Genomic DNA, 22,839 nt, shown 5'->3' with positions numbered 1-22,839 from the left:
CAGGAGATGCGCACGCAAGCAGCCATTGCTGGCCTCGAGGACAGGCGCTTGGAGTTCTCTTTCCGCATCTGAACAGCTTTCTGGGCGCGGAAGAGAGACATGATGTGCGGGGAGTTTTTCCAGGTACACCAGCCTCACACCTCAAGAGAGCAGATACACACACTTCGATTTTCCAGCAGGAGACAGCCTCAACTAGAAAACAACGATGTAGACAGCAGGTCTGGGATCACATCCCATCCCTCGTCATAGAGGAGATGGGACGCTCCCTCCTAGCTCTCTTCATAGAGAAGGAACTAGAGAAGGCTTTTCATACACAGGATGGGCAAAAATGCCCGGGAGAGAATGGCCTCTCTAAGGCCTTCTTCACTACCTATTGGGAAGTGGTGAAGGACCCCCTATTGATGGACTTCCAGGAGATTTTCACTTCAGGACAGATGCCAGGGAGTCTTTCAATAGGCCTTATTAGTCTTCTCCCCAAAGGGGGAGACCGGTTGGAGCTTTCCGAGTGGAGACCGATCACCTTATTGTGCCTATAAGGCACTGGCAAAGATGATTGGTTGAGACTACGCCCCGTGCTTCCAAACATCATCCATGATACACAGACAGGCTTTGTCCAGGATAGGAGCATCCTAGACAATGTATTCACCTTCATTGAGGCGAGAGAGTGGGCTCAACACAGTGGGTAGAGAGTGGCCGTACTTCTCTTGGATTTTGAGAAAGCTTATGACAGGGTGGATTGGGATTTCCTAGAGGGCACCATGGTGAGGTTGGATTTCCCCCTGGCTTGGATTCGTGGGGTCTCCACACTTTACAGATCGGCCACCAGCAGGGTTCTCATAGGTGGTAGGCGAGGGAAGGAGTTTCAGCTAGAGAAATCGGTATGGCAGGGCTGCCCCTTAGCCCCATACTTGTTCCTACTCTTTACAAAGGCGATGTCTCACTTCCTCAAGTCACGTGTGAGCGGATTACGCGGCCTCCAACTTCCAGTGAGATAGGAGACTGAGTTGTTAGACTCAGAGTATGCAGATGATACAACACTCTACATAGAGGACGATGAGTTGATGCTGGAGAGAGTGAGACTGGCTCTTGAGGTGTTCTGTTCTGTAGCGAGAGTGAAAATCAATTGGCGAAAGTCGATTGGTTTTTTCACAGACCCGAACTCTAGCAGAGGGTAGATCGTCCGGTACCTAGGATTCCAGGTGGGACTCGATATCACTCGCGCTCAGCAGTTTCTTCCAGTCCTCGATTCTATTTGGAGGAAGCTGACCTACTGGAGCACGGCTTGCCTCTCACTAGCTGGCCGAGCCTTGGTAGTTAACTAGGTCCTCGCGACGGCTTGGTACATCGCCTCGTGTTGGTGCTTCTCCTCATACTGCATAGTGCCGCTTTGCCGCCAAGTGCGGAATTTTCTTTGGTCCAAGTTAGACGGCTCCAGGGATTCCAAGGCCAAGGTGGCGTGGGTGACCATCATACGGCATCGGTTAGAGGGAGGGCTTGGGATTATAGACTCAAAGTATCAGAGTATGACCCTCTTAGGCAAGCTAGTTGTCCACGGTCTCACACCAGGAGGGCAGACCTGGAAGGTCCTATTGTAGGAGGGTCTTCAGGATAGTGGGATTTGGGAGAGTGGCTATGGCCAGCCACTGCGGTCGCCAAGAAGCCAGCGAGGTTCCTAGAGTACACTGCTAGGATTGGCAAATACGTACTGATGCAGGAGGATATAGAGTGGGCACTGTCACGCAAACACTGGGCGGAGCACAGCATCACGGAGCCTTTACGACGGACCTTTTGGCGCCATCTATGGGATAGCTGGAGGCTGAGGAGGGTATCTTATTTTTTATGGTTGGTGGCACATGGAGGCTTGGCAGTGGGAAGCTGGCTTTCCCCGATGCAGGAGGGAGGTTGTAAACGCTGCATAGAGCAGCCTTTGGAAACCCCAAAGCACTGTCTTTGGTCATGTGAGGCGGCGCAGCTCGTATGGAGAGGAGTATGCCGCATCCTTTGCCATATAGCACCCAGTCTTGGATGTATCTTATAGGGAGCTTTTTGTTGGCAGGTGGCCAACTAGGGCTGTCACCTTCTTTATGAGGCCGGGATGCAGAACACAATATTCATTATCGAGGCAGGTCGTGCAGCACAGTGGTTAGTTTGGAGGCTCTACCCATCCGCCAGGTGTTGGAGCCCACAGCAGACCTCTTTGAGGTATGGGAGATCATGGGGAGTCCTACTGGTTGGCATATCTGGAAGGCGCGGTGTCAGGAGGCTTTCGGTGGAGAGAGACTTTCAGTATAGGCGACCTTAGCAGAGCGCTGGACCTCCATCATCCACTCCCTCTGCGGCTGTTGGGATCAGGTGCAAGGCGAGTCTAGGGCTCGTCAGGAGCTCCGATGTCATTTGATGCGCACTTGGGGCGGGGAGGACCTGTTTTTCATGATGCAAGCAGGCAAACCTAGATGGCGATACACCCCCCCTCCATGGCTTCTTGCCCCCATCCCCCCCCAAACCGCCTTGAGAGGCTTGTGTACATGATGTATTTGTGACTTTCATGAGCTCCATCTTGTCTATTGAGCATGAGTACGCTGTTGTAATCAGTTTTTTTTTAGTAATATAATCAGCCACATTTTACTTGAAAAAAAAAAAGCAGCAAAGGGGGTCGAGCCGAGAATTCAGGCTACCTATGCAGCAAGAGGGCAAGCCCTCTCAATCACTTGGTTGGTGCCAAATGCGGTGCTAATAGGTTACAATTCATTACCTGCATTACCTAGTAACGTAATGGTTCAAACTCAAGGAGCCCTAAATCAAGGGTTTTTCCAATTACCTACCCCTGCGGTGCCAAATGTGGACCAAGCGAGGCCTATGACATCTATGAGCAGGAGGCAAATCCCTTTCGCAAACCAAGGGTCTGTACAAGTAGCACTTTCTTTGCAAATTGTAAAGCCTAGTGTGGGGGTGGCTCTTAAGGCCTCGCGATGTGAATTCTCTGCATCCAATATTGTAGAGGAAGTTAAGGATATGATGAAACATTAGACTGATATGATCACGGAACCTTGCATAATGGTTATTTGTGCCTCTTAGCCAGAGTTTATTTTGTAAGCGTTTTAGTTAATTATAATTAGTATTAAATCTTAACTCTTGGACCTTGGTTCTTTAGCTTTGACTAGCTTTAGTGGGGACCTTTTCTTAAAACATTTAATCATGTTTCTCGAGTAAATGGAGTATTTGGTCAAAGAGATACTCAGGTAAAAATCTCTCTACTTTGCCATTCGAGTCTTCTTGGTGGGGGTAAGTGTTAGTGTGTACATTTCGTGGGTGCTAGGCTAGTTATTTGGCTTTGTATCGGGCGCCTTTATGGGCAGTTGGGTTGCCCATTTAGGGCTAGCTCACTTCTCTGGAGTATTGTCCTAGGGCCTAAATATTCGAGTCTTCTTCCACTCTTGGCATATTGGATCACATCCTCTTGGAGAGAGAGACTAGTGGTGTTGCTAGTCACCACATGTGACATTCCCTTGTGTGGTTTATACAGTACATCTCATGTATTGTGTCATGGATTCCATCACCCATTCATTCATTGTCTGAGTTTTAGTGTTCTCTCTTCCATTGTTCTCAATGTTCAGCAATTATTGCCTGCTTCTATTGCTCATTCTCACATGGTATTAGAGGACCTTGTTGTTTTTAGTGCTTTGTGCTATCATTCCTAGTGTGTTAGATGCTCTCCAAGCTGGTCTACTGTTCAAGAGGGTGTCCATGCTTGAGTTGACTTGGGGGACCTGTTGTATGTGCTACATTTCTTGCACCAAGGGTCGCAACTACTTGCATTTTGTTGTTGCATGCTCTACAATGGGCTGGGTGACTTGTTCTCTAGTTGGACAGATAACTTGCTCTCACCTTGTGCCCTACATTTCCAGCTGCTTAATAACTTGATTTCTGCATTCTCCAAGGTCTATTTACTCTGCATTTCATGCTTCAGTTGCTTCGTCCACCTTCTTTGCAGTATTCAGCTTCAGCCCCGTTGACTTCGTGTTCCTATCTGAAGTGTTGCTGCCACGATTAACACTGTCACTTTCAACCTTCAAAGCTGACTTTCTTTGCCATTCTGGCCTTGCAATGTTCTTTTCCTCCATGTGGCACTGTGTTTCTATGGCCGGTGCAAATTTGATCATAATTTAGCTTTAGAGAGGGTTCATATGTGTTGGTTGTCGCGTTTATGCACTACACTCTACAGTGTACACTGTTGTTCCTGCTTCTATGTGCTTGATTGACTGGCATGATTGAACTATTGAACCTTTTTGATTGTTCCAGCTGGTTGATAACAAGTACCGCAGGTATCTCTATCTGTCTATTCGCCATTATCATCTTCTATATCACCAATCTTCATTATGACTTTTCTATTTGAGTGGCTTGAGATTTCTTCAGCATGGCCTAACCTTGATCTTCTCAGGCTTTTCGAGCTTGGAGGATAATTGGTCTTTGTTTCACAACAACAGGTTCCAAGACCGATTCACTCAATTGCTTTGGTGCTCCTAGAGTCTTCTTTGGATGGGGGTTCCCAACATGCTTGAGATTTCTTCCCCATGGCCTAACCTTGATCTTCTGAGGCTTTTCGAGCTTGGATGATACTTGGTCTTTGTTTCACAACTACAGGCTCTTCATCTTTTTCTTGGACCATGTTCCAAGCTTCATGGATTCACTCTGCTGCTTTGGTGCTCCTAGAGTCTTCTTTGGATGGTGGTTTTGAACGTGCTCCATCAAGTTCTCTTGGTGGCCGCATTTCAGTGGCTTTGGTAGCCCCCTTTTTGTGCTATCGAGGTGAGATGGTATCAATTCTCTTCCATGGTGATTGTGTTGACTAACCAATAGTAGTGACTAATGCAAAGAGGGTCACTGTGCTCTTTGGTGGCATGGTCGTTTTTGTCCGACTAATTGATGGATGGCTGCTACATCAACTCTTGGCCCCTTGGACTGACTCAAATAATAGCTATTCCATGTCAGAGAGGGAAGCTGACTTCTCTTATGGCATAGCTAGGATGGACCAGTGCCTAGCGGGTTTGCCCATGCAAATTGTGGCTTTCCATGTGAAACAAAAACATGAAGGGAAACAAAATCAGCAATGTTTTTGGAGGGGAAATGGAAAGCCACATCATTAAAGAGTGGGACAGAAGAGGGGAAGAGGGAAAATGACAAATGTGTCTTGGAAAGATACCAAGATATAGGCCTATCACAGTGTAAACCCATGTTCATTCACAAATTTGCCACTTGGCATGCCCATCCCAATTGAGGAGGAAAATATCAAGGGAAATGTTTAAAATCTAAGGGGAAATGCTATGTGGTGCCATTTCGGACAAGGGGAAACATTTCCTCCAAAGGAAACGGGTTTCAAGTTTCTCGAATTGTTTCAAAGTTTTGAGGACTTGCAAGAGGTGTTTTGGGGCACTTCCCGCTTCTATGCCTCTATTGTGACATCCATTCTTCTTCAGTGGCGTTTTCTTATCGAGTGGGATGCCCTTATCCTATAGCCATGGACAGGATTGCATTCTGTGCGCATACGGTACGGTACTGTACGTCCGTTTCGTACAGTATCGTACGGTTTGCGTGCATTTGAACTGTACCAAAAAAAAAAGACCGTTTAAAATGTCCATTGGTGCTTTTTTTTTTTTTTGCAAATTTGCCCCTTTTTTGGCCTGTTGCACATTCAAACTTCTCTTCTTTCACACTCCTCCCTCTTTCATACTCCTTTCTCCTCTTCTTCCTCACCTCAGCCCATATAAAAGGGCAGCCCCCTGCCCCCATCTCACCACACAAATCAGCCTCCATCTTCATCAATCTCCCTCTCTTGAGCTCAACTTTCAAGCCACTGTCTTCTTCAATCACCCTACTCTGCCTCTCCCTTTCCCTCGCCTTCTCTTCCTCCTATCCCTACTCCTCTCCCTCTCCCTCTCCCTCTCCGTGTCCCTCTTCCTCCTCTCTCTCTCTCTCCCTATCCCTTTCTCACCTTCTCTTCCTCTCCACTCCCTACTGCTCTCCCTTTTCCTCTCTATCCCTCTCCCTCTCTCTCACTTTCAATTTTCATTCATATATATTACACTCTCCTTTTCCCAAATCCCTCTTCCTCTCCCTCTCCTCCTTTCTCCTCATTATTCTCCACAATGCATAGGCCCCTTCATGATCTATCTTTAAGTTGCACATTTTATATGTGTAGGCTGATTTTGTATAAAATTTTATATGTAATTTTTTAATGAACGTATGTAATAATGTATTTTATTCTTATAATTTTTGTGTGTGTTCCACACTGTACATATTCACGTATTAAACGTATCGTCGTGGAGTGGTGCTCTCCACGTACCCTAGCCAAAGAGAGATGATGATTGTGAGAGGGCAGAGTTAGGACATGTTGATGCATGCCATACATTCACATGATGCGGTGGATCGTGAGGGAGGCTTTTTACATGCATCGATATATTCTGGCTATTCAAATCACAGAGCTGGTTTGACTTTGAAGTCCATGCTGAGAGGTTTAGACAATGAGTGATATTTGCTTCCGATTTGTTCTCACATGGGGAGACACTTCAGTGGTCTGTGGCTAAAGCCAAGGAAACCTTGGTCATGGTGTGCTTTCAACGGGGCTATTCATGACAAGGAGAGCCTGGTATTTTCATTTTCTATGATAAGGGCTTAAGTATGACCAACATTGACTTGGTGCTCCTTCTTTACATAACTTTTGGATTGGGAGTCACCCAAAGGTGGACTCTTGGAGTACTTTTAGTGGCGCATTTGAGTATTTTGAGAATCTTCTTCAAGCATCATTTGTCATTGTTGTATGCACTATGGTGGTACATGTTTCTAGCAATCATTTCTATGATATGGGGCATGGTGATGGTTCCTAGGGGCTTGTTGTTCCCTATCATTGTATATTTTGTTGTACTAACCGCCCATGATTTGAGAAAGGGTGTTAGTGTTGTACATTTCATGGGTGTTAGGCTATTTATTAGCCTTTGTATTTCCTTGCCTTTATGGGTAGTTGGGTGGCCCATTTAGGGCTAGCTCATTTGTCTCGGGTCTCATCCTAGGGCCTATATATCCTCCACTCTTTTTGTCATAGGGATGTGATTTTAAAATGCCTTCCTTAGCAATTGATTTAGCTATCAATCAAATGTGCAAATGTGAGGTGCACATGTTATACAAGTCCAATTAATTCACATTACAAGCCAAGGACCTGAGCAGTCAGTGGGCATCAAAGACAAAAGCTGTAATAAGTTATATTGGTTAGGTGCTAGTGGGTGCCTGATGTTAGTTTTGGCCTAGGGCATTTAATTGGTCAATAAATGTTTGTGGCAACATTAGGAACTAGGCATTAATTAATTAATGCCAATTCAGGGACCAATTAATGCATAGGACCACTTGGGAGTGAAAAGGCCTAGCTAATTCAATTGTGGATGGTCACATTTAATTTTTTGGGCAAGGACAAGGGTTGAAATTAATTTTCAGAATTATTAAATCTGAAGATTAATTAATTGGCTGAAAAATCTAATTAGAAGGCTGCCACTTGACAAAACTTGCCCGTGCAAGTGAGGGAAAGGCTGTCGGGGCTGGCTGAGCCTCATTCTAGCATTGTGGAGGTTGGGAGAGGAAGAGAGAGAGAGCTACTGCTGCATTTTTCCAGCTATTGATTATCAGCCCAGCCATCATATTCTCATAGTAAGGAATAATTTGACTTTTCCTCTATTGGGGTCCTATCTTTTTGGGGATTTTCATGGAGAAGTCCTATCATTTTAGAGTCTTGCATGCCAGTTGTGAGAAGTAGAGGAATTTTAGAAAGTGTCTTGTTCCTCCTCTTTGTCCTCTAGCACTGTCCTTTTTTACTTCATCTAGCATGCAATTATGGATTCTTCACCCTCTGGCACTACTGTGAAACTACTTGCCATCCCCTAAGCTTCATTTTGCATCCTCATCTACTTTGGTTTTTGGAAATGTGAAACCCTCCTTTTCATTCTTTTGTTCTCAACTTGCACTCAGTCCACTATAGCTGAAAATATTGGGCTCCACGCCCATCTTTTGGACCAAGAATCATCAATGCAAATTTCCCACATAGAATAGTACCCTGCCAAGATTTCCACATACCTCGCATGGTGCATGTCCTATTGGTGTACCACTGAATGTGTCCCAATTAGCAGGTTCTATTAGTTTGCCTAACCAAGAGCCTAACTTAGCCTACTTCAATTGAGATGGAACTGGTTTGATTAATGCGATTTCAATATCATAGATGGGACAATATGGGTTGCCATGCATAAGAGGAACACCAACTGGTCCAAATGTTTACTTAATATGAGTTAAGCTGAAGTTAGATTGGGCTGAGGGAGAGTATTGGAGAATGCCATCCTCCAAAATGAATCTGGAGTGCAGCATGTAATGTACATAGACACCCTCTTTAGAGTCACTTTCTACCTTTTTATCTCAGGGGATTTTCTCCAAGATGTTATTAATAGATTTTTCTTTTATTGGAAAAAAACCACCAATGCTCAATGCCAAATGTTAAGAAGATGACTTGGTGGTTGACATGGGAGCGAAACACAATCCACAACAACAGTCCAGGGAGCAGAGATCTCTGAGGCTGAGAGCAGCAGTAAGACTGCAAAAATGCAGCAGGAGAGAAGACTGCAGAACACACCAGGAAATAGAAGACTGAAGCACAGCAGGAGAGAAAAGACTGAAACGCAACAGGAGAGAGACAGACGACAGAAAATAGAGAATGAATGCAGCAGTGCTGGTGATGAAGAGAGATAGCAGGAGGACACAGAAAGTTGGGTGACAGGAATGATGCTATGTGTGGCTATGGTGAGGAGGGGAAGCAGCAATTAAAGCTGAGAGATGATCGGAAAGGAGTGATGGCAGAAAAGAGGGTAGGGTGGCCTGACACTGAAGAGTGAGAATGAGGGGATCAAAAGCAGTGCTGGTGATGAAGAGAGATAGCAGGAGGACACAGAAAGTTGGGTGACAGGAATGATGCTATGTGTGGCTATGGTGAGGAGGGGAAGCAGCAATTAAAGCTGAGAGATGATCGGAAAGGAGTGATGGCAGAAAAGAGGGTAGGGTGGCCTGACACTGAAGAGTGAGAATGAGGGGATCAAAGTGGCAGTCAACAATCATTCCCCTCTATAAAACTCTTTGAGCAAGTTTTCTTGATTCGTACCACAGTTCTAGAATCTCATTTTGATGAAATATTTCATTTTAGGACAGTTTTAAGAGCCAAAAAATATGATTAACTGCAAATTTGAGGTGGCTCAACAACCTCCCTCGGCCCCAAAAAAGGATTATCGAAGAGAGTGAACAGCACGTTCTGAGCCCTGATCCAAGTCCATCCCAAAGAGGCCAAGGCATTGGACCAGGGGTGTCACATAGTACTGCCCAAGGAACTATTGGGATCCCAAAGAAAATAGATATCTTCTTTCAATTCTCCCAAGAGGTCATCCTAGTGAAATCAAGGCATTGCACCAAGAGTGCATGCCATCCTTTAAATGCCTGCATTTGCTGTTGATTGGGAACATCAGGAAGAATTGGTTCTTCTTCATTTCCTGCAACAAATTCCCAATATCCTTTTGTGGACATTGCTAATGGCCATATCTAACACTTGTCTTTGTCTCTTGAATTCATAATGTTATTTATGATGTTGTCTTCATTCAAGAAATATTTGATCAATAATTTTTAGGATAATGTATTCTTGTGAATGATTATGTGTTGAGATGGTGTGGGAGCTTCTCGCTAGCTCCCCAAGGGCATGCAATGTTCACAAAGGCAATCAACACTCCTATGGGACTTAAATTTTTGTTTTTGTTAGTTTTTCTTCAAAATGTTTGACCTGGTTCATGATGGTCGCAGCTCCACTCAATGAGGTTAAACAGAACATGCTACACAAATGCATGGTTTTTCTTGTGGAGGGATGCTCACAATCATAGGTTTTTATATGTTCCAAGTGCCAAAATAACAAAACCCAACTCAAAGCAAAGTGAATGCAATAAGGGGCATGCTCATGCAAAAGGGTTTCACTTGGACAATGCCCTCAAAGGGAATTGTTCACTTACCCATGCCCTTTTACAACGTAGTAATGAATGTAAGAACACATGAGGAGATATAGTAGGCAAGCGATGGTAAGAAAAATAAGATAAGTCGAAACCTAAATGTACCATGTGGGATCAACAGCCCCTCTTTACACCAGTGCGTCATTCATGAGTGCAACATAAAAATAGGCACTTATTAGGATATACTTGTAACTTTTTATATTTCACTATACTTTTGTACACTCAAGTGACTTGACTTTCCTAGGTAGATTTTAGTTTTTCACAGACTTGATATTTTCCTTTAGAGACTTTTCTACTCGATCACTTGAGATTCTTTAGAGACTTTTCTATAGTGGAGCAATTCTCCCGAAAGATTTTTGTGAGATATGTCTAGAGACTTTCTAGCCCGTTCTCCGCCAAGATTTTTGTTTTTTCCAAGGATATCTATAGAGCAGTTTTCCTAGAGATTTTCTAGAGATTTCTTGTGAAAGGAAAATTACATATAGAGATTTTTCTTTTCCCCCTCTTCTTCAATAAAAAGGCAGCAATATCATTGTAAAGTGTGAAATTCCGTAATAGAGGTGTGCTTTCGATTTGCTCTTCACTCTTCTACTTCAACTGTACTTCTTAGCCCTTCCACTCCTCTCCACGTTCACTCTACTGTACTCCACCTCTCCTTTCCACATCATCCCCTCACCAAATGAATCCACCTCTGTGAGATTCTTAACGAATACCCTCTCTTTCCTTCAGGAATCTCTCTCCCTCTTCTCTCTACCACCTCTCTCCAATAATCTCTCTTTTGTTTTGCAATGAGTAATTATATTAATCACAAGAGAAATACAAGAGTCATCGCATAATAGTAGAAGAAACTATTGTTGCCAAGAAACTTAGCCTTCCCTAGGGAGAAGGCTAGCATGTTGAATAAGATCCAACTACCAATGGAGAAGACCCTTGAGCCTAGCAATATGTCTTTGAACCTCAGAGGCAAAATCGAAGACAAAGGCATTCCTCGTGACCCAATTGTGTCAACAGCCTCAGAATCTAAGAAAATGAAACACAATCTTCATATGTGGCTATGTGGGAGTGGGATATTTTGCCTTCCCAAAGACCTAATGAGATGAGCTTAACAAAGGTCCCACCATAGCTCTCCAAATGTGAGATAGGAGGGACAAGATTTTCTTGGCTAATGGGCATGAAATAAATCTATGGTGGGAAGATTCCACATTGCTAGTAAAAAAGAAACAATTGCCATTCGAGATACGGCACCTGGAGAGAGGCGAGTCGAGGGGGATAGACCACCTGTCATCACTCTCCAAATGAAAACTTTGCATTTGAATGGAGTCTTATTAAGTCATCCTTGTTGGAACTCAGCTGGAGGAGTGAGTAGCAATTCGAGGAGTGAGAGTGACAAAGAGAGAGAGTGAAAGAACGATTGGATTTGGGTGTACCAACAATATGTTGGCACACAAAGAAACTCCCACTAGTCGTATGCAATGCTTATGCTGAGCTTTGCTTAGACTTTTAGTGAGAACATCTGCAGGGTTGTCCTATGTTTTGATCTTGGTCAATGTGATTAGACCATCTTCCAGAATCTGTTTGATTAAGTGATATCGCACATCTATATGCTTTGTGCGTGAATGATACATGGCATTCTTAGCTAGATACACAGCACTCTGGCTATCACATCCCAATACTGCAGTACCCATAGACATGCCAAGATCCTTTGCAAGTCTGCTCAACCATATAGCTTCCTTAGAAGCTTTAGTAGCTGATATGTATTCAGCTTCAGTAGTACTCAGTGCTACGATGTTCTGCAACGTGGAACACCAAGAAACGGCCCCACCAGCAACTGTAAAGACATACCCGCTAGTGGACCTACGAGTGTCCAAGTCACTTGCCATGTCTGCATCACAATAACCCTGCAAACTAAGTGCACCCTGCCCATAGCAAATACACTTTCTTTGTGTACCCTTTAGGTATCGAAGAATACACTTGACAGCTTCCCAATGTGGTTTGCCAAGATTTAACATAAACCTGCTAACAACTCCCACTCCATGAGCAATGTCTAGATGAGTAGCAACCATAGCATACATAAGAGAGCCACAAGCTGATGCATAAGGGACTCCCTTCATAGCATTGGCTTCCACGTCATCTTTTGGGCTGTTGGCTTTACTAAGTTTAAGGTATGGAGGTAAGGGCACCCCAAAAGGCTTAGCTTCAGCCATGTTAAATTTATCCAGTACCTTTTCAATGTACTTTTCTTGAGACAAAAACAACAATTTGTGCATTCTATCCCTGTGAATCCTCATGCCCAAAATATGCTCTGCATTCCCCAAATCTTTCATGGAGAAAGCTGATTTCATCTGATGTATGAGAGCATCCAAGCTAGTCTTTCTTTTCCCAACTAGCAACATATCATCCACATACAAAACAAGTATGATGGGGCTGCCATCTGTATCCTTTTTCATGTACAAACAATGATCCGCATGGCTGCGTGCAAATCCATGAGAGAGCATAAAAGTGTCAAACTTTTTGTACCACTGCCGTGGTACTTGCTTCAGCCCATACAAGCTATGTTTTAGTTTACACACCATCTGCTCTTTTCCAGGAACTACAAAGCCCTCCGGCTGTTTCATGTAGATTTCCTCATCAATGTCACCATGTAGAAAAGTTGTTTTCACATCCATTTGGTACAGCTCTAAGTCCAAGACAGCAGTGAGAGCAAAAAGCACACGTAGAGTGGTCATCTTCACAACAGGTGAGAAGACCTCTTGGAAGTCAATCCCTTCCTTCTGTGCATACCCTTTGGCAACCAGTCTTGCCTTGTACTTGGGTTTTCCATCAATTGTCTTTACTTTGTAAACCCATTTGTTTGGAAGAGACTTCCTTCGTTTGGGCAATGACACAAGATCCCAAGTATCATTAGCATACAAAGATTTAATCTCTTTCCGCATAGCTAGCTCCCACTTACTGCTGAATTTGCATGACTTGGCCTCTTTATATGTAAGAGGCTCACTCTCATCTATAAGCATCACATAATGCAAAGAGGGGTCACGCCTATGTGGTTGCCTTCTTACACATGTAGACCTGCGTACCCAATGATCTACATTTTCAGGAATTGGGTCTACATCTGGAGGTATGTCATTTTCAGCATTTATTGGCTGTTGTAAGCCATTTTCAGCATGCTGTTCATGTTGTACAGCACCTCCATTTTCATTATCAGCATATGCATTTTCATAATCGGCAAGTCTATCTTGCTGTCCATGACCTCCTTATGCTTCTATTTGCTGTCCATCATCATCTGGCTCAAAAATAACCAGCTGATCATCAGTTTTAGCCTGTGGTACAGCATCATGAGGCTCATCATCTGAAGTAATAGGTGGCTGCAAATTCTGAAATTTGACCTTTTTTATATCTTCATTGGAGGCTAAAGTACCTTTCAGCAATTTTGCCTCATTAAACACAACATTACGGCCACGAATAATTTTCTTAGACTGAGGTAACCACACTCTGTAGCCAAATTCACCCTCATCACCATAGCCCATGAAAATGCCTTTGGTGGATTTCGGGTCAAGTTTGTTCCTCAGCTCATCTCTAACATGCATGAAGACATCACAACCGGAAATCTGTAAATGGTCATATGAGGCCGATTTGCCAGACCAAACCTCCTCAGGGATGCCATTATTTAAGGACCTGTTTGGAGAGCAGTTGCAAATGTGAACCACGGTTTTAAGTGCCTCTCCCCAAAATTCATGAGGGAGATTAGCAGTGGATAGCATGCACCACACTCTTTCACATAAAGTCCTATTATATCTTTCAATCACCCCATTTGAAGAAGGGTTGTAAGGAGTTATAAGCTCCCTCTTAATTCCATGCAAGTCACAAAAAGACTTAAATTCAGTAGATGTGAACTCACCCCCATTATCAATTCTCAAGCATTTCAACTTTCTATCTATCTGAGTGGTCACAAATGCATAAAAAGTTTTAAAAACAGCAAACACTTCACTTTTCTTTTTCAACAGATAAACCCGAATCTTCTTGGAACAATCATCAATAAAAGAGAGAAAATATGCAACACCACCCAACGATTTCACGGGCATACTACATACATCAGAATGCACGAACTCCAAGACATTGGACTTACGAGAGACACTAGAGTAAAATGAAATTTTCATTTGCTTTCCAAACTCACACTCATTACAAAAGTCAAGTTTAGAGTCTTTTCCATCAACCCTCTTCAAAGAGATAAGGACATCAAGTCCTTTTTGGCTCATATGGCCTAGTCTCTTATGCCACAACTCCAAATGACAACCAATTTCAGCAACTACAAGAAACTTACTATTCAAAGCTTTATAGTGCAAACAACACAAAGTGCCCTTCTTGGTTTCTTTTGCAATTAGCATGGAACCCTTTTTCAATTTCCATAAACCACCACCAAACAATGTAGTATAACCATGCAAGTCAAGCTGACCAATAGATAGTAAAGTCTTTTTAATGCCAGGTACATATCTAACATCTTTCAACACAAGATCTTGCTAAGATACACTTTTCCATAACTGCCTACATTGAACATAGCAAAACACTCCAAGCAAGGAGTTACATGGAAAGAGGCACCAAAGTCTACAATCCAAGTCTGAGTGACACCATCATCAATTGACAAAAGTGCATCAAGCACATCAGCCTTGGTAATCTGCGTATCGTGCATGTGACATACAAGGGCATCATAATCAACTGCATATAATACATCAGTCTCTATATCTGAGAGCTCCTCTATGACTACGTTGGAGGCCACATTAGCCTTTTCCTTGCCTTTGGCTGCCTCAGATGCATTTGTTTTATCCTCTTTCTTCTTTTTCTCTCCTGCATTCTTCTGTCTCTCTTGTTTCTTCTTGTAGTACCTACAATCAGGCTTCTTGTGGCCCTTCCGACCACAGTGATAGCAAGTAATGTCACTCTTTTCCTTTCTTTTGCTCTTGCTTCTGTTTCTCTATCCAGCATTTGCATTTTTCTTTCCAACCCTGCCTCTTACATTATAAGCTGAGTTATTGCCTTCTCCACTAGACATACGTCTAATTTTTTTGGTGCAATGTCAATAAATTTTACTCGAAAGAGCAAAATTCCGACAAATTTGGCAAAATCCCCAATTTGATTGAGGTCACCACGCACAATGTCTGCAATTTTTGACTTGAATGTCACTATCAAGCATGGAGGGGATTAAATTTGGGAAAACCCCCAAAATTTTGGGCCCATCAGGGCATCGCGTCGCGGCTGTCGCGTTGCGTGCTGCTGTCGCGCCCCGTTGCCTGGCTACTGTCACGCCCCGTTGTCTGGCTATTGTTTCTTGCTGCCGTTAGTCGCAAGTCCCACCTGCTGCCATCCGTCTCTGTGCTGCCCGCCGCCCTATGCTCAATTGCCTGCACTCCACATGCCTGTTGGTCGTCACGTTCCTGCAACGTCACCTGGTGTCCGCGTGCGCCTATTGGTTATCTCTGCAGTGTCACCTATCCATGACCTGTCATGATCCCGCGAGCTGACAGTCGACTGTCAATCTTGCAATTGGCAGCTAATGCCTGTGGTCTCGGGAAGCACACACAACTTGTGCTCTAATACCAGTTGTTGGAACTCAGCTAGAGGAGTGAGCAATAGTTCAAGGAGTGAGAGTGGGAGAGAGAGAGAGTGTGTGAAAGTATGATTAGATTTGGGTGTACCAACAATATGTTGGTACACAAAGAATAAAATGTATTTTCACATGTACAACTAAATAATGTACATGTACTATACACAAAAGTGAAAAAGAGCCTTTATCCCAACAATCCTTCCACAACAATGAACTTTCAGAATGCCTTGCTTTTATGCAAACCCCAAACAACATTGGCTTTGGTCATCCATGGCAATCCCTAATTAGAAGGTGTGATATCTAATTAATCGAGGCCATAAAATCAAGGGACCCATAAGATTCCAATCCTGCCACAAGGATGATCAGTATCAAGGGTGTGGAAGGGCTATTGGTCGTGCAACTACATTGAGAATTATTCCCATAAGTGTGAGAGTGAGATTGGTGTGCTTATGCTTAAGAGATCATCGATTTCATCTTCTAGTATGGGCTCAGTGTCCTTTAGGTGCTCGAAACCCAAGGATGATAACCATCACACATGGCTTAAAATAGTGACTAGCGAGAGCATCCATGTGAGTCTCAACTCTCAACATCCAAAACAGCCCCACCACTCATGCTTTTAGGAGTACAAATATGGCTTTGGGAAATCTAAGTAATAGCAGCATGCACAGAATCCTTTTTCCATAGCATGAAACGGATGTGCTTGGTAAGGTTATTCTAACTACTCCTAGCCTAAGGAAAAAGTGGTCAAAAATAGGTAAGCATAGGTAGCATGATAGTTTGTGCCACTTAGAGGCACACATGAAATGGCTAGCAGGCCTGAGATTTCCAATAAAAAGACTTAGCTTCCAACTTCTAAGAGATCCATTGTAGCAATTGTTTAGGCTGAACATCAACATGCAAAGGGTAACCTAGATGTCATGCAATATGGCCATGCGGAACAACTTCACCCTGCCACCCCAAGGCTTGTAAATATAATTCGATATAATTGATGAGGGATGATTTGGTAGTTTTAATATGGAGGCATGAAGCATGCCCAAACAAATCCCCAAATATCCAATGCCTTGCAGAGGTTATCCCTGTCCATTTCAATATCATGAAAGTGTCATCAACCAATGCCTGCCCAACAAAATGTTGATTCAATGAAAGAGATAAACCAGCAAGTTGCCCAATCTCAACTAGATGCAACAACATGGTGAGAATAGGATGGGTAGCAAGGGCGAAAATAGGGGACTCAAAAGAAAACCCTATCTAATCAACCATACAACAACAAAGGGCGCAGTAGCCCCACCATTCAGCATGACATGCGAAAAAGCATCACTGCTAATAGTGTATATCAATTGGGATATATGGGGCCCAAAACCCATAGTCTACATTAGCTCTGCAAGAAAAGGCTGTTCAAGTAGTCAAAGGCCTTCTCCAAATCCAACTTAACCAAAACAACCTCTTGATTGGAGTGCTGTGCATAATCCATGCCCACCATCTATACGTTCGGGATATTATGCAAGTTATTCCCGACTTTAATGAACACATATTTATGGGGATGCACAATGCCAGGGAGGTGCTTACGGAGGAGATTACCCAACACCTTTTGAGAATATCTTGTACATGGTACCCATCAATGAAATTGATTACCAATGTTTGAGCATTGAAGGGGAAGGCACTTCAGGGATCAACTTGATAACCCCTTCTTTCTAGGATACAGGCATGATTCTAGTATCCCAAACCTCTTGACACATGGCTGGCCAAACGACTAGCATAAGTCTTGCAAGATTTATTCATGAGACTATCCCAACCAAGGTTTTTATCCCTGGGCAAGTGCAACAAGACATTCATAACCTCATTCTCATGATAATCAGCCTCCAATGTAATTTGATCAGAAGCTGCTTGTCTTGAGCCAAGTAGGTCCAGAAAATAACATCTACATAAATGAACAATGAAGTGGGGATCAATAACCATCTAACCATTGGCATCATGTAGTCTCACCATGTTTTCCCGATGCATGCAAACCATGAAAGAATTTATGGGATTGACACACATTATCTTGTAGACCCCCAGTTAAGGCTTTTAGTTTGGCTTGTTGATAAGATCGCAGCTGAAACTGCTTAATAAGATCATTTAACCTACAGGCATTGGAGCTAGGACAGCATCATCCAAAGACTAAAGCAACAGGGAATGAACAAAAGCCAACATTTCCTCAACAGCATGCATACCTACTTACAAAGTGAAGCATGGTGAATTCCATATTACTTGGCAACCCTTTGCACATTTGGAATCAACTATTCAAAGGAGGCACTACCCACACAAGGAAAGTCATGCATGGCTCAAATAGGAGGAATTGAAGCGGAAAGGAAACCTGTCTGAAAATGTGCAAAGGACCTAATGGGTTGTCTAAGCATGTCAAACTATAGAGGAAACTGATTAGACAAAGCATGTTTCTGCAATACTCCATCTCCAAAATCTCTAGCAAGAAAGCACTGTCCTGCATAATCTAAATACGATCCAAGCGAGACCGTGTCACCGTATGCTACGCTGAATGAAAGGTAAATCTAGAAGCTGATGGGTAGAGCCAAGAGCATAGATCCTGTTTAAGAATGACCAACGCAAAATCATCCCAAGCACGGCCCTTTGATGCATCCATCATTGAGTGCTTAGAGGTACAATGTGAAGGGTCAACACACATATCAAACCCATTAGCAAGCCCAGTTTACCAAGGGACAGGCTTGCTTTCAAACAATCCCATAAGTCACATCAGTGCAAGGAATCATTTGGTGGATAGACCCCAACCAGCCATAAAACCTTGCCTTCAAACATAATTTCAATTACCAAAAGACAACTGAATGCATCATTCGTTATAAGCACCAATTGAAATCTCTCACGAACGATCTTGAGGATACCAGAGTAATGGATTGCAGCAGCCCCGGCATAAAACAATTGGACCCATGGCATTCAATAATTCTACCTGCTTCAATGTGACTCTTATGCTCAACAACACATAATGCATCCCATTTATTCTTATGCAAAATATGCCACATGTCATGTTGTTTGCCATGAGAGCAAATCCCATGTACATTACAAGTAGCAACCTTCATATACTACAAAAAGAAAATCATTTAACTTTTTCTGTGTTGTTTGGAATCACATACTGCAAACATAGTGCATGATATAGTAAAAGTGCAATTTTAACAAACAGCAAAATGAGTAGTCAAGTAGTTCATATCACATGTTAGAATTCCTAGATGGCAGATATGATGAAGGGGCTATTGCTAGCTCTCAATGCTTAGGATTCTTGACGGGCCTGCTTTGTAGCTGATGATACCTATCCAACTCCTCATCATTCATGACATCCTTGGTACAAGGGGCTGGACTAAGGGAACGACAGTTGGATTTGATTTTGTGTCCCTATCACAATTTTGCAAAACAAGAGAACAAAAAACAACCACAACCCCATGTAACTCGTTGCTGCTGTCATCCTTGGTACAATGGGCTGGAGTAAGAGGACGAAAGCTAGATTTGGTATTGTGTCCCTAGCCCAATGTAGTAAACAAGAGAGAACAAAAGTGTACATAGACAGAAAGAGAGAGTCATGAGGTGCTGTGGGTCTAGGTTTAATATACAAGTGTTGATTGAGAACTATACACCTACAATCTTGATAGGCCATTCCTTGAGTAGATCCATAGGTTTAACCTTAGAACCATCAGCTGCTGTCAAGTTGAAGTGCATGTTCTTGATAGATTGGCTGCCCAATGTATGAAGCCCTTAGAAGTTAGTTATACTCACTCTCACCCCTATATCTATTATGCCATGATGGGTTGAATCTCCTAGGGTGGTTACTGGAAGCATTGCATGTCACTCTACTCCTTCCCAAAATCTATTAACTCCTAAGGCTCCCAGGGATCTACTGGGTTTGATTGAAGGGGTTGGCAAGATTAGGCATCCGCCTTTATATGCTTCTTTATACATTCCTTCTACCCAAGCTTTGAAACTTCACCACATGGATCCCTTTAACAGTGTGGTTGCATGTCCAGGGTTGATAATCTGACAAGAGCAGGGATGATGACTCGGTTAATACACATGATAGTTCATAATCCTAGAGGTGTTGACTGGACCTCCCTCAGAAACATGCAATTCCTGTTCTAAAATACTGTGCTTCACCTAAGCAATGAGAGGGAATACTGCATTCCATCATTAATTGTCTGCTCATCTGAGACGAGAAATACTGACTGCATCCATTATATCTTCATGATTATCATAGGAGCTGACTGAAATACTGTACTTCACCAAACAAAAAAGAGGGAATACTGCATTCCATCATTAATTATCTGCTTCTCTTTTGAAGCAAGAGATATTCTGACTGCATCAATGTTATCTCCATTATTGTTATAGGAGCCTTACTGAAATACTGTGCTTCACCAAAGAAAAGAGAGGGAACACTGCATTCCATAATTAATTGTCTGCTCCTCTTTTGAAACAAGACAAATCCTGACTGCATCAATAACATCTTCATAGTATTATATAAATCTCACCTTATCATAGAAGCCTCACCTTTCAGAAAGTGATTAGTTTACTGTGAGTCTTGTGCAATGCAGGTTATCACCTTATCATAGAAGCCTCACCTTTCAGAAAGTGATTAGTTTACTGTGAGTCTTGTGCAATGCAGGTTCCTATGACTATCTCATGCGGGGGACAACAAGCTTCCCAAATGTGTTTATGGCAGGAGATTGGATTGTGAATCGCCATGGCTCTTGGTCACAGGTAGTAACCCTTAATAGAAGAAGCCATAAAATGCAAATTTGCATCAAATAAATCTTTTTTTAAATTCCTTAAGATTTTGCTAGAGAAATCTTTAACAGAGAGGGATTTTAAGGTTAAATTACATGTATTTACCATTTATATAACCAAAGGTTCCCTTGGAATATTTGCAAATCATTTTTAAATAAAATTAGTTGTATTTACTATTTATATAACTAAAAATATTTTAGGTTCCCTTGGAAAATTCACCAATCATTTTCTGTTATACCTTGGTTTTTCATAAACACTAAATTTTCAACAGGAAAAAGCATATGTGACTGGCTTGGAGGCTGCCAACAGAGTAGTTGATTATTTTGAAGAGGGTGAATTGGCTACCATCATTCCAATAGAAGCAGATGAGCCCCATGTAACAGAACTTCGTCGGATTAACTCAATGTGCAAGGACGTCCTCAATCAACTTCCCTTGCAAGATTTTTTCCTTTGAGATGAGCAAATCCAAGTGCTTGTTATTCATGGAATTGTTGAAAGTATACCATTATTGTCCCTTTGGTTGTAACACAAGTAAACTTATTCTTTATAGAGTAACATTGATTTCATTGATTTGATACAAGTGTGCAATTATTGTTCCTTTGGGTATGACAAATCCATAAAGAGTAACCATATTTTAGAGGGAAGCTCTTGCCAACGCACGTGCTCCTGCTCCACCCCCGCCATCGTACCAATTTCCCCCCACCTTCTATTGCGCCTACTCCCCCGCCTACTCCCTCGCCTTCTGCTCCACCTTCCCCCCCGCCTTGTCCCTAGCACGACTCTCCCCCAGCGCTGCCTCTGCCTCCTGCTCGCCTGCTGCTCCGCCCGTTCCTTGGTGCGACCCCCCAATGCTGTATCCACCTATCCCACGCCCGCCTGCTGTTCCTCCCCACCCCGCCAGATCTCCCCCGCTTGAACTCGCCCTGTCCCCCCAGCTGAGGGCTTGAACTCCCGCCTCCTTCACCCTGATCCCCCCGCCTCCTTCTCCGTGGTCCTTCACGTCTTTCGTACTGCAGCCTTGGCCTCGGCGCCGGCCCCGTCCGACAGGCCCAACAACCACGCTGTGGCCATTGTGAGCCGGCTCACAGTGGTGCCCAACACCCCCCCCCCCCCCCCCCCCCCCCCACCGTCGAAAAAAGCATTCCCCCCCGCCCTCCTCACCATCGGGCCCCCCCTCCTTCACTCCAATTGCTTCCTCCCTCTGTAGCAACTTCCCCTCCCCCTCCAGCAGTGTAGCAGTGTGTTTGGTAGGTTCTCAGCAGGGACGCAGGTTAGGGGAACGCCGGTGTGTTCTGTGAATGCCCCCCAGTCAAACACCTTGCGTGTCATCCTCTCTAAGGAACAATTCTTAGCCGTCCGTACCACAAAGCTGGAACTTAAAGAGATAGTGATCTTTGGCCAGGTAGTAGGTCACTCCCGATCCAAGGCCCAGCTTTGGGATTGGCTTCACTCCACACTACGCATCGGCATAGTGCAGATTGTGGAGGTGGTTCTAATGGGTCAAGGGATCTTCATGGTACGATTCACCTCGGCTAACGCAGCCCGTGAGTTTCTGGGTGGCTAGTTCACCCTATGCTTCCACGAAGGGGGTCATCTACATGGTCCCTTGGTACAATGGCTTCACAATGGAGGCATTCACGCTCCACAACAAGTTCCTTTAGACACCCGGTTATCCTTCTCTTCCCCGGATTGGCGATAGAGTATCGCCAGTTGGTGGAAGACTTTGGACAGCTCTTCGGCATTGTCCTTCCCGCCTCTTTCACGGACGCAGTGACAACCATAAGAGTCCCCAAGGTATAGGTGGTAGTGAAAGAGACCAAGAATATTCCACAATTTCTAGAGATTGAGGCAGGCGGACACTCTTTCAGGCAGCACGTCATTGTGACTAGGCAGCCAGGGCAGTGTCTGTGCCGCCATGACTTTGGGCACCATGAAGCAAAGTGCACATGCTTCGGAGCTAGGGCGGCTTCGCCAACAGGCCCACAGGTGGATGCGGATGGTTTCACACGAGTACATAGATGACAGAGAGGGAGGCAGCAGGGAGTAGGAGGGCGAGCGTCGCCCCCCCCGGCAAAGCACCACACGGCCCCTCCCCCCTCCTTGCCTTACCCGACATGACCACAGGTCCACACATCCACCCCCACAGAGACATCACATGCCGCCTCACCCAAGGGCCCACACCCCCCACCCCCTCCCCCCCCTCCCCACGGCTGCCCCCTCGACCCTAGTCCACACCCCCTTCCCCCAAAGTTACTGGCTCCCCCCACATCCCGCCGGGTGCCTCCGACCACCCCACCATCCCTCAATCCTTTCCCTTCCCACCATCACCCCCGCCGACCAACCCCGCCCCCCTGATCCCCACCCGACACAGGTGACCCCCCCTCCCACAGGAGG

The 22,839-nt window shown here is 44.1% G+C and overlaps 1 protein-coding gene across 1 annotated transcript in view; it reads left to right on the top strand.

Moving 5' to 3' along the window:
* LOC148025120 (uncharacterized) overlaps positions 1 to 21,008 on the top strand; it is a 103,878-nt gene extending 82,870 nt beyond the window's left edge. Inside the window, exons 12-13 of the mRNA XM_087693808.1 lie at positions 20,324 to 20,418; positions 20,717 to 21,008. Of these exons, the coding sequence (XP_087549934.1) occupies positions 20,324 to 20,418; positions 20,717 to 20,899 (278 nt within the window). The 3' untranslated portion in view covers positions 20,900 to 21,008. The remainder of the gene's footprint in view (positions 1 to 20,323; positions 20,419 to 20,716) is intronic.
* The last annotated feature ends 1,831 nt before the right edge of the window (positions 21,009 to 22,839 follow it).

The sequence above is a fragment of the Lygodium microphyllum genome, chromosome 15 (assembly GCF_053477565.2).
Source record: "Lygodium microphyllum isolate KBCC chromosome 15, Lygodium_microphyllum_v1.1.10, whole genome shotgun sequence".
Classification (NCBI taxonomy): Eukaryota; Viridiplantae; Streptophyta; class Polypodiopsida; order Schizaeales; family Lygodiaceae; genus Lygodium; species Lygodium microphyllum.
Note: the sequence above shows the minus strand (reverse complement) of the source record. Positions and strands in the feature narration are given on the sequence as shown.